The sequence below is a fragment of the Peromyscus californicus genome, unplaced genomic scaffold (genome assembly GCF_007827085.1).
Source record: "Peromyscus californicus insignis strain IS unplaced genomic scaffold, ASM782708v3 Scaffold_7__1_contigs__length_154581171, whole genome shotgun sequence".
Classification (NCBI taxonomy): Eukaryota; Metazoa; Chordata; class Mammalia; order Rodentia; family Cricetidae; genus Peromyscus; species Peromyscus californicus.
This window is the reverse complement of record NW_026294595.1, coordinates 96800523-96812706: the sequence shown is the minus strand read 5'-3', so window position 1 is coordinate 96812706 and position 12184 is coordinate 96800523. Positions and strand designations below refer to the sequence as shown.

At 50.3% G+C, this 12184-nt stretch overlaps 1 protein-coding gene across 1 annotated transcript in view; it reads right to left on the bottom strand.

Annotated features, from left to right (window-relative positions):
• Duox1 (dual oxidase 1) overlaps positions 1-10488 on the bottom strand; it is a 33658-nt gene extending 23170 nt beyond the window's left edge. The window contains exons 1-11 of the mRNA XM_052725586.1: positions 10431-10488; positions 7798-7881; positions 7200-7364; positions 6209-6396; positions 5863-6064; positions 5536-5702; positions 5091-5151; positions 4888-4984; positions 2937-3027; positions 2083-2185; positions 1647-1819 (exon numbers count right to left, since the gene is read on the bottom strand). Coding sequence (XP_052581546.1) covers positions 1647-1819; positions 2083-2185; positions 2937-3027; positions 4888-4984; positions 5091-5151; positions 5536-5702; positions 5863-6064; positions 6209-6396; positions 7200-7364; positions 7798-7881; positions 10431-10488 — 1389 coding nt within the window. The remainder of the gene's footprint in view (positions 1-1646; positions 1820-2082; positions 2186-2936; positions 3028-4887; positions 4985-5090; positions 5152-5535; positions 5703-5862; positions 6065-6208; positions 6397-7199; positions 7365-7797; positions 7882-10430) is intronic.
• Positions 10489-12184: the final 1696 nt, after the last annotated feature.

Below are 12184 nucleotides of genomic sequence, written 5' to 3'. Positions count from 1 at the left end.
GCAATCAGCCTTGGGCAAAGAGACAGCTCCCGGGGATTAGCCGCAGGGATAATAATAATAAATGACCTGAACAATAACTCATTCCTAGAGAGTATCTATCATACCCCCAGGCATTGCTCTGAGTGCTTTACATAAATTAACTCATTTACACATATTCAGCTTTCCACATATTCAACTTCCTGTTCTGTGAAGTTTGAATAAAACCAACAGTCAGTCCTCTACATAATTTCTTAAGAAGGTACGGAACCTGAAAAGCAAATCAGCATGTAAGAGGTTGAATGATATTTTAAAAGGCTTCTATCCTTAGAGTTAAAGAAAAACCTTTAAAAAAAAACTAAATTCCTAGCAATGTGTGGCCCCAGTTGCTCACGTCTATAATCCCAGCACTGAGAGACTGAGGCAGGGGGATCCCCATGCAGGCTGCTTGTTTTGAAACAGCGTCTCCCTCTGTGTGCCAGGCTAGCCTGGAACTGAGGTATTCCTGTCTCTGCCTCCCAAGTGCTGAGGTATAGATATGTGCCACCTCACCCAGTATCAGAGCTTTCCACTCTGTTTTGAACTTAATTTTATTTTTTAATTTAATTTTTGTGTGTGTAAGTTGTATATGACTTGCACTATGATCCATCCACATGTGGGGACCAGAGGACAACTTTCAGGAATCGGTTTACCTCTTCCACCACGGGCCCTGGGGAACGAAACTTGGTGGTCAGACTTCACAGCAAGTGCCTCTACCAGCCGAGCCACCTGACTGGCTCCTGTTCTTTACCTGTCTTCTAAGTAGCTGACCACATTCATTCCATGATACCTAGCTAAAGCCAACAAACTGTTATATTGATTTGTCTCATGATTCCTACCTATCTTTATAAAAAATGTTCTTTAAGTTTGTGAGACCACTGTACACATTACTTTTGGGGAGGGGTGAGGAGAGTATTTCTTCAGACAGGGTCTCCTGGAGCCTGGGCCAGCCTGGAACTTGCTGGCCTTGAACTCCTGAACCTCCTACCTTTGTCTTCCAAATCCTAGAATTATAGGCAAGAGACACCATGCCGGGCATAGCACTTCCTTAGAATAAGCCTTTTGATTCTTCCCAGCAACTCTCCAGTAAGGACAAAACACAATGCACTAGGCACACAATTATGGAAACACCTCTATGCCTAGGTGACTGTGCCAAGAAGAATGTGCCAAAATGGTAAGGCAATCAAACTTGGTCTGTTGATGAGTAGGCAATGCCATTTGCCCACAGGTGATAGCTCAGAGTGTAACACCTAGCTTAGGGTGAAGGCAGCTGGAATATTGATTGATACATAGAAACAGAGCTTGTTCCTACGTCAAGGACCTGCAATACCCACTCTAGGATCCTTAAGAGTAACAAAACCAGTGTCTACCAAGTACATGCATTGCAATAGACAGTCAATACATATCTGCTGGACCATGGTCTTCAGACTCAAAAGTCTAATCCTGCTGGACTTGGGATCTCTTGGAATCTGGACTTGGTGTACAAGGTTGGGAAAAGCGACATGCATGAGTTTTGCCCTTGCACCAAGTGCTTGTCTCTGGTCACCATGTTTTACTACCCATCTTCCCTGTGTGGGAATGGGGTACCCAGGCCCTCCCACTCAGCCCCCTGGGCCCTGACCCCTCCTCACAGTGCCGTTGCTCCTCCAGAGTGTAGGGTTGATGTCCCGCCAGCGGGAAATGGGAGACAGGCCCAGTGCTGCCCTGGCTTTGGTGTAAGAAGGCAAGCCTAGATCCCGACCCCGCTGCAGGCAGCTGGCCAGGTAGTCTGTACGGGAGAACTTCAGTGGACCAGGCCAGAAATCTGAAAAAGAAAGACTAAAGAGGTGGAGAAAGTCGAGGGCCACCAAGGCAGCCTCCAGCCCTGACCACTCCAACCAATGCCAGGAACATTTGAGCCATGGAGAAGGAATGGGATTATGGTCAGTGGATCAGAAATTCTCTCAGCAAGGGGTTACATACAGCCCTCAGCCCTGAGAATTCCTCCCTGCCTGCCTCTGCAGGTCCAGCTGGATCCCCTCTCAGGGGTCAGAGATTCACAGCCTGCAGGGGCAGCCTCAGGCTCACCTCGCACATCCTCAACCACGACATGGTCCTCTCTCTCGGCAATCTGGGAGACCATGCCCAGCAGCAGCGCATCCACATCTTCAGCACTTCTTAGGTTTGGGTGCTTAAGGAGTGAGGAGAAGAGGACGTGGCTCATGGGGCCAGAGGTTGGGCAGCCTGGCTCCCTCCGTCACATCTGCCACAACCTTAAGCCCACTCAGTTATGTTCTTTGCTCCTGGTGGACATTTCTCAGCTTCAGGTTAATTCTTCACTCAGGGTAAATGAGAGTCCCACCCAAAGCTGACGCGTTGGAGCACAGAGGATCTTTAAACTTTTATTCTCTCCTAGAAGATTTGACACTATGATGGGCAAGGGCACTAGAGCATCTAGACGCCCATTTCTGCTCTCTCATTAGCCTGCTGGGTGACCGTGGAAAAGTCATAGGACCTGTCTGAACTTGCTGTTCTCCTTTTACTACAAGAGAGACCCAGACTAGGGGTAAATACGCCATGGTCGAGCAATTATTGCCTAGGAGGGATAGCATGTCTCGGTGCTCCAAAGCCTTCAGGGACCCGGAGCTGTCAAGAGGGAGGAGATACCTAGGAGGAACAGTGACATAGTGCCCCTCCCCTCCTGTCCTCCATGTATATAGCCCTTAGGTGAGGCTAGGGGACTGACTATTGACCAGGTCCCCAGGCTGTCCCCTTCACTCTAGCCCATCCAAGCTGCCTACTTCGGCCCCATTGACTACCTTCTTCACACACTCAGACACATGCACATACAGCATACACAACACACACACACACACACACACACACACACACACACACACACACACACACATATATCTCCAATATATGTCTCCAACCCCGACCTCTCGACTCCAGTAGCTGTTGCAGACCCGGAGGGCTCTGGAAAAACTTGAGTTATGATTGGCAATCCTCTGGAAGTGGCAACTGGCATTCCTAAAATGTAAGGAGCAAGAGTGGTTACTGTGACCACAGGGTCCTAATGTCAGACATCAGCTTTGGTCTCCAAGACTTCAGCCAGGGGTCCCGCCTTTCCTATTTGCTGTGTGATCAAGGCATCTGACCTTGGTAGTTACTGAACAGTCAGAGTTTTGGAAGGTTCCCATCTCCCATCTGACCAAATGTCTGAAAATTTGGCCATAGATATATTCTATCCGCACCCTCTCCGTGTGGATGAGAACACACACAGAGCTAGCAGCCGTGCACACACAGTTAGGGGTCCTTTGACAGCCACTGGACACTGGTTCTAGCACCCTCAAAAATAGCAAATCCACTGATGCATACATCCTTTATGTAGAATGGCATAATATTTGCCTATAATCTATGCACATCAGCCCACACAGTTTAAGTAATCTCTGGGTCTTGGTATGTATGTTTATGCACAGACATATTCATGTACAATTGGGTGAGGGCACATGTGTGGGTGTGAATATATGTGTGTATACATGCATGTGGAACCCAAAGGTTATCCTCAGTGTCAGTCCTTGGAAGCTGCTCATCTTGGTTTTTTGGGGGTCTTTCACTGGGACCTGGGACTTGACAGTTAGGCTGGGCTGACAAATCAGCCACCCGAAGGGGTCTGCCTGTCTCTGTCTTCTCAGCAGGGGCATTGCGAGCTTGAACCACCACCTCTGTCTTTTCACAGGATGTCAAGAGATTGAACTCTTGAACTAGGGGCCTGTGCTTGAGTGGTAAGTACCTTTACCAATGGAGATATTTCCCCAGTCCCTATGTTCTTATAACACTTAATAGAACATAAATGCTATCTAAATAGTCATTAGATCTTATCATTTCAGGAAGAATGGCCCTAAAATGTCTATGTTTTCAGTACAGAAGGAACTTTTCCAAATACTTAAAATCTGAGTTGACTGAGTAGATAGGGAGCCTAACATTATAATGGCTGGCTACATGTAAACTACATACCTCTATTTTTTTATTATATGCATATCATCTATACATAGTTTTATTTATATATATATATATATATATATATATATATATATGTGTGTGTGTGTGTGTGTGTGTGTGTGTGTGTGTGTGTGTACTTTCTTTTGAGAGAGGGTCTCAAGTAACCCAGGCTGGCCCTGAATTCTCTGTGTAGTAGAGGATAACCCTGAACTCCTGTTCCTTTTTACTCCATCTCTTGAGTGCTGGGATTAGAGACTATAAGGATGTACCACTTTCTTTCTTTCTTTCTTTCTTTCTTTCTTTCTTTCTTTCTTTCTTTCTTTCTTTCTTTCTTTCTTTTTCTTTCTTTCTTTCTTTCTTTCTTTCTTCCTTCCTTCCTTCCTTCCTTCCTATCTTTCTTTCTTTCTCTTTTTAGGATGAAGTTTTCCCATTTTGCCTACACTGGCCTTCTGAGCTCAAGTGCTTCTCCCACATCAGCCTCCTAAGCAGGTGGGACTATTTTAGAGACATGAGCCATGCAACCAACTATATGTACACATTTCTAAAGGATGTAAACATTTCTCTTTTGATCAGTCCAGTGCGCGCTTCTGTAATCCAGCCTAGGAGGCAGAGGCAGGATGATCTTGGCAAGTTCCAGGCCAGCCAGCGCTACATAGTCCTGTCTTGAAAAACCAGCAACCAAACACATACAAATAAAACACATGATTGTGGACTGCAGACAACCAACTGGATGCACAGTGGTCTATTCAAATCTTGTTTCTCCATTTTCCCTATTCTCCCTAGAAACAAGCTGCTTCAAACTGATATAACCCTATCCAGAGGGCTCCAGAAGGCAGGTTTTTGTCAAAAACGGGTCCAAGGCACAAATATGTGAATCCCCTCTCCTACCTCATGTAGACCCCAGGGGGCACCATGGTGGAGAAGAACTGTTCAGAGGCCACCACGAACTCTGGGGAGATGCTGGGGTCCAGAAATGGATGGTATCCTGAGGTTAGAGGAGAAATGGGCACGTTAAGGTTGTAAATCCCCACTACCACCCTTCCTTCAAAAGATACTTGGCCATTTCTCAGCCCCCTTCCCCTTCCCCTCACCTGCATACTCTGGGGGAGTTTGCTTCAGGAAGCTGGGCAGCCATTCATACATCGCAATGTTCTGAGGATCAAGAGATAAAGACACATGTGTAGGACTGGGCCAGGCAGGTCACTGAGCCCAGGAAAGCTTACATGTAGACATGAGGACCCAGCAGACGGAAGGAAAGATTTAAAAACAACGGCACTAAGAAGCAGGTTCTTCAAAGAATTTACTGAGGAGAAGGAAATGTTAAGGAATGATCAAACCCAAAATGATCTGGCATAAACAGAGCTCTGCCTCTCTATTATGTACAGTAGTTTTTCCGGCTCTCCAGGAAGAGGGGCCATCTTGGAAAGGGACATCAGGGGGAGGGGCGTTGTCCAAGACTGGGGAAGCTTTGCTGGGGGAACAGAGCCTCCCTGGATCCTGCACACCGGTGGGCAAGGGGCAGGCGGCACCACGCACCTGGTAGGTGGCAATGACCCTCTTGCGCGCATGCTGGAACAGCTCCTCATCCCCCCAATGTGGGTGTTCCTGCGCCAACTTCCTGGCACACAGGTTGTGGTAACGAAACCACAGCAGTCCCAGCGCCTGCAGGAAGGGCTCCCTGTTCCCGCGCTGGGCCCCAAAGGCTGCATCCATGTGGAGACGGTGCGGGATGGAGAAAGGAAATGAAGGACACCATGAGCCAGGGGAGCCCAGACCCACAGGCAGACCCCTCCAGCCCAGCCCTCCACCCATCAGCCTGATGCCTCCAACCCTGCTCCTTCTGCCAGGACCCTTCAGTCTCACCGAACATCTCCTGCGGCCCTCCCTGCCCCGTGGCAGGGTCTGGTGCCATCCACATAAGCAGAGGGTCCTGGGATTTCCGTGGGAATGCAGGATTGGCCCCCGAAGCCAGCTGTCCTCCTGAGAAGCTCCTCAGCGCGTCGCTCCAGGAGTGAGAGGAGCCATAGATGGCACTGCCATCCAGCCAGCCGGTCACCTGGTTGGTCTGTGGGAACATGTGGGTGCGTGGGGTCAGGTGCCTGCGGGTGGGCAAGAGCCTCACCCTGCCCAGCCTCCCCAGCCAGACCCCAGGCCTCCAGCGGGTCCAGCTGCAGACTCTCTTCCCGCCTGCCTGACTGCCTGGCCTCACCAGGTCCCGGGGGTTGCTGGGGCTCTGTCCAGTCTTGCGGTCCCAGTGGCTCCTCTGAAAGGGCAGCACCACGTTCCCACGCTTGTCAGGGTCGAACACCGGATCTCCAAGAGGGATGTAAATGTTGAGGAACTCTGCAGGGCAGCCTGGCGTTTCCACACTCACCAGGTCCGAGAGCACGTGGTAGCCTGCTCATAATGCAGGAGGGGTTGCTGGGCCAGCCAAAGGCCATTCTCTTCCCTGCCTCAGATATGGAGTCCTCCCCCCGCCCCTCTCGAAGCTTCAGAATAGTCATCTCTTATTATGGGCAAGTCCAAGACCTGACCTCCACATTCCCTCCCAGCTCTCTTTCTCCTGGCCTGCCTGTGCCTACACCTGCTCTAAGATGTTGTCATTGTCAGTTTGGCAGTCTCCTTGGTAACTGGGAGGTGTTCGGTGATGATGCCTCAGCAGGCAGGGTTGTCAGCACCAGCTCCAACACGTAGCTCAGAGCCTCGCTGAAGGCCTGCAGCCAAGCAGGAAGTCACATGGGAGCCAGCACGGGCACCCAACATGGCCAGCAGAAGTCATCATTGCTGCAGGACTAGCCACTAACCCCGTCGCTGAGCTTGCGATACCCTCAACACCCCCATACAGCTCTCCGCTGAGGTCAGGACCCTTCTCTCAGCCTGTTCTAGGAGCCACTGGGGCAGCAGGGTCCCAGAGACAGTCTGTCACAGTCTGTACCCCAACCCTCACCCCAAACAGAGAGGTGCCCCTTGCCTTTCCTCCACGTCGTCTTCCAACACAAGGAAGCCTCACGCTCCTGTCAGACTTGACTTCAGCAGGGGTCCGCCCTTCTTCTGCCTTTGCCCCTACCCTATTTCACCCTACCTTTGTTTCCTCATCCTCCATCATATGTTTTCTCTACCCACCCCACGCCGACTCCTTAGGCACTGAGGTGTGCAGCGGACCCCCATGGCTATGCTCTTCCGGAGGCTGGTGTTCTCACCAAAGAAGACGCCCAGGACTGTGCGGTTCCGCAGCGAGGGCTGCCCTGCCGGACCTCTCATGGCCGTGTTGCTAAGGTCTCGGGGGTTAGGCAGGTGGGGTTCTCTCAGGGGCTGGTACACACCATCTGCATAGCTGGCTGAAACGAGGCGCTGCAGACGAGAGCCTGGCACAGGAGAGGTAAAGACAAGGATGGATTTCGTGTGTGTGTGTGTGTGTGTGTGTGTGTGTGTGTCTGTCTGTCTGTCTGTCTGTCTGTCAGTGCGGGTGCCAGTAGAGGTCAGAGGCATCAGAACCCCTAGACCTGGAGTTACAGGTGATTATGAACTGCTGGACCTAGAAGATTTGAACCCAGGTCTTCCATAAGAGTAGCAAGTACTCTTAATCACTGAGCAATCTCTGTACTCCAAGGAGCATTCTTGACCTCCATTCTCAGGCTTCCCTCCATCTTCCTTCCATACCTTCCATACCATCCTAAAGCCTTAGATACCGGCAGCCTTTGATGATGCTTGCGATAGCCTTTTGTGATGCTTGCCCAACCCTCAGTCTCCACTGGAGGGTACCACCTTGATGCTCAGGCTAACTTGGCCCTCACCTACCTTTGCTGCCCCATCTGTGCTCCATGAGGTTGTTATACCATCCATCAAATCTCTGTACCTCCCAAGAAATGGCACTCTGGGCTCCTGTGTGAGAATGAAGGGAAAGAGCAGCTGGGCAAGTGCATGCAGAGGAGACCACACAGGCCACCGGGGCACAGGCCCTGTGATCCTGATTCTTGAAAGAGCAGGAGGCAGAGGAAGTATGGCCCTGAGGGAGAAATCGGGGCAAAGCGCTGTCTACACTCAAGCCTGCTCTTTAAGCCGTCCAGTGAGGAAGACTTGACTACCAAGGTGGAAAGGGGGCACGGGCATACAGTGCCTGCTCACAAATGGCCTCCAAGAACAGGGAGGAGAGCTGCAGTCCGGAAGAGGATGCACAATCTTGGACTCCTCGTATTTCAAGCCCTTGGGAGACACAGCAGGACAGAAGTTATCCCTGTCCCTCAAATACCGTATGAAACAAGAGCCAGCCACACCCTATAACTGGGAAGGACAAGTCATTCTGTGACCCGTCACTGGGCAGGCACGGTGTGAAGAGGGGCTTGGCTCTTTCCCACTGAACAAAGCTCCAAGGCAGGGTGTGTTACTGCCACCCTGGTCTTTTTCCCAGTTTCTTGGGTGAGACCAAGGACTGGTCATGGGAATGACCTTGCCCCTTCCCCCTTTGGAACATCTTGTCCCTGTTTCATTGCTCCCTCCTCTTCTTTTAATTTATCTACTTTATGTGTATGGGTGCTTTGCCTGCATGCATGTCTGTGTACCACACACATGCCTGATGCCCACAGAGGCCAGGAGAGGGGTGACTGATCTCCTGGAATTAGAGTTACGGACAGTTGTGAGCTGCCATGTGGATGTTGGAAACTGGACCCAGGTCCTCAGAAGAGCAGCCAGTGCTCTTCCCTGCTGAGCCCCCGTTCCAGCCCTACTCCTGTTTGTAATGCTACTGTAAAAACCTACAGTCCAGGAGGGAACCTTTGGCTGCTGTGGGGAAGAGCTGAGGAAGCAGGACAAGAAGGGAGGGTCTGGAATCTTCTTTGTCAGTAAGTCAGGTGACTAGCCAGACACCCCCCCCCCAAAAAAAAAAAAAAAACTAGAAGATTTCTTCTCTGCTCACCCGAGAGAACAGAAGAAAGGGCTCTATCAGCAAGAGGGAGCCCACTCCTTTGACTGTCCTTAGACCAAGACAGGATGTCCAAGCTGTGGGTGCTGCTTGCACACTGGCTTACACACACAGGTGCACATACAGACACACTCACCAGGGGGTCAGGAAGGAAAAACAGGTAAAGCTCTGATATTTGAACCTGACTAAAGATCTGGGGCAGTAGACAGCCACTCACATAAGACCTCTAAAAGAAGATGAATTGGTGGTAGGCTGAGGAAGGAGTCTTTGGGGAAGAATATATCTTAGGAATCAGAGGCAAGAGCTGGGAGAAAAAAATGAAGCCCTAAGGAGAGTACTGGAAAGAACTCAAAGGTGAGCAGTTTTGGCAAGGGAGAACGTAGGTCCATATCACTGTCTTGCCACCGCCAGCCAGGAGGTGCTACTTCAGAAAGATATCCTCATTTATCATCTCCCAAGATGCAAAACACTTTCCAGATTTGCTCGTTTGCTTGTTTTGAGACAGTCTCAAGTTGCCCAGGCTGACCTTGAACTCATTATATACTAGAAGATGACTTTAAATGGTTGATCCTCTTGCCTCTATCTCCAAGGTCCTGGGACAGCAGGCTAGAGACTTGCTCTTTCTTTTTTTCGAGACAGGGTTTCTCTGTGTAGTTTTGCGCCTTTCCTGGAACTCACTTTGTAGAGCAGGCTGGCCTCGAACTCACAGAGATCTGCCTGCCTCTGCCTCCCAAGTGCTGGGATTAAAGGCATGCGCCACCACCGCCCGGCGAGACTTGCTCTTTTTTAACCCACCTTGTACCATCGTGGGTCCACTTCCCTCTTCAGAGCTCTAGATTATAGGGAACAGCCACTAATTCTAAAGCTCTCAGACTTCCAAAGCTGGAATTGCTGTGGGCCATATTGTGTTCTGATGCTATTATTTTATTTTGTGCTTTCTTTTTTCAGCACTGGGGATGAAACCCAGGCCCTCACATATGCTGGGCAAATGCTCTACCACTAAATTACATCCCCTGCCTAAGACCATTTTATTTTATTTATTTGTTTGTTTGTTTTGGGTTATTTCAAGACAGGGTTTCTCTGTGTAGCTTTGGAGTCTGTCTTGGAACCCGCTTTGTTGACCAGGCTGGCCTCGAACTCACAGAGATCCGTCTGCCTCTGCCTCCCGAGTGCTGGGATTAAAGGTGTGCGCCACCACCACCCAGCCCATTTTATTTGAAAAACACTGGTGACTCCTCTTTAGCTTTGGGTTTGGTTTTACCCTAAGATGCTTTGTTATCTTCTGTGTCTGCTCAGTCTTTCCTATTTCAAGTCAGGAGAACTTACCTTAACAAAAAGGATAGAAGACAGAGGAGAGAGAAGGGGCCCCATACTAGAAGAAAGTATTTTCATTCTACTACCTACCCATTTATTCAACAGCTAGAAACAAGAACCGATACGACACATCTCGAGAAGATCAGGGGACATAGGTTCCCCTGCTCCTACACAAGCTTCTCCTCCAGTCTGTACTCACCCAAACAGGCCAGCGTCCCAACCAGGAGGATCCAGGCCAGAGCTAGGTGAAAACCCATGATGAAACGTGGTAATGAGGGATTAAGTGTCGCAAAACTTCAAAATAGAGACCTAGAGAAACATAGGACAGAAGAGTGAGTCCAGCTACTCAAGAGAATCAGTATAAGCCTTCTGCAGGGCCTCTAAGAATCAAGGCTGGGGAGCTGGACCCACATGGCTTGGGTAGCAAAGCAAGAGGCTCTCTCCCTCCGAAGGTCTCTCACTCATTCAGCAGATAACTGATGAGCACATGCTGTGCACAGAACTGACCTAGGCTCTGGAGACCAAGCGACTGACGGAAACAAAGCCATCCCTGCCCTTGTGACCTTTAGTTTCTCAGTAGTTGAAAACCCTCGATTTGGCCCAGCTGCCCACACAGTCTGCTCCACTGCTTGGGAGGAGGGGGCTGAGAGACCCGGCCCCGCAGAGGTGTCAGGTCTGCTGCTCGCCCTCTGTGGGATCTGAGGGAAAACATTGATCGGATCCATCCTGGTGGTGGATGTGCCTGAACTGTTCACCTCTCAACACTGTGATCAGAATCTGACTTGATGGTGAAGACTGACAGAGGCCGAAGCGTGACTCCTGTGAGTGCGTAGACTCGGGAGGAGTGCCACGTGAGCGGCTTATCTTTCAGTCCTGCTTTCCCTCCACAGGCCAATAAAGCATGGAGGACAACAGAGAAACAGAGACAGTAGGAGACTCCAGCCAGGACTCCTCTGGCAAAATTTCACTGAAGATGTGCTAAAGATTGGGGGTAAGGTGGTGAAAGCCCTGTGCTCACAGAAGGCCTCATCTTTAGCCAGAACTCCTCCAGTCCAAGGAGAGAAGCCCCAGCGAGTGGCCTCATCCCCTCCCCATCTCCTACTAAACAAGTGAAAAAAAACCTAACTCAGTATTGCCTCTATGCTAGAGAGTCTTCCGGGTGTGGCCTTCGGTAACATGTGAAGAGCTGGGCTCTTGAAACGTTGAGTTGGATGTGATGGAGTGGCTGGCCACCGTTGTGCTTCCCTAATCCAAACAGTCTGACCTCTTTCCCCTTCCCATCAAGTCTTCAGGAACCTGGACCCCAAATGTAGGTAGAACACTCCATCCCTAACGGCCTGTGGGCTTTCAGGCCAGACTGTGGGGACAAACTGCCAAGGAGAGTAGCCATCCTAAAAATCTCCTGTGGGTAGGTAGACCTTAACAATTTACACAAGACACTTGGGTGTGGTGACTCCCCAAACCATCTGGAAACGAAGGCACAACTCCCAGGCAATGAAACCCCAGGCAGTGGTAGAACCAGGGTGAGTACCAAGCCTGCCTGGTTCTTGCCCCACATGGCCATGTTTCCAGACCACAGTTTTAGAATGGTGATTCTGTTGGCCCCAGGGTAGGAGAGAGAGGAAGATGGGGTAAGACGACTGAGATTCCCAACCTGGAAGAGCAGGAAGTAATGCCTGTATACTGTACACCCGAAGTCTGTCATTGGCAGGACATGCTGGTGCGAAGCAACCCTTTAGACCCAAACAAACTAGGTCACTCAACGTGCTTAGGACCAGATGACCCTGGTTTTTCAAAACCAGTGTGCTGGGCTCAGGCCTTAGCGAGGTCTGTTTTAGCCTCAGGAAAAGATTGGAGGTAGGTACACGAGGCGACATTTCCCGTTCTGCAGAAGGGGGACCCACCGGCGAGCCTTTCCCCCTCTGTCCCCGCCTCAGAGCCCCTTCCCTCGGA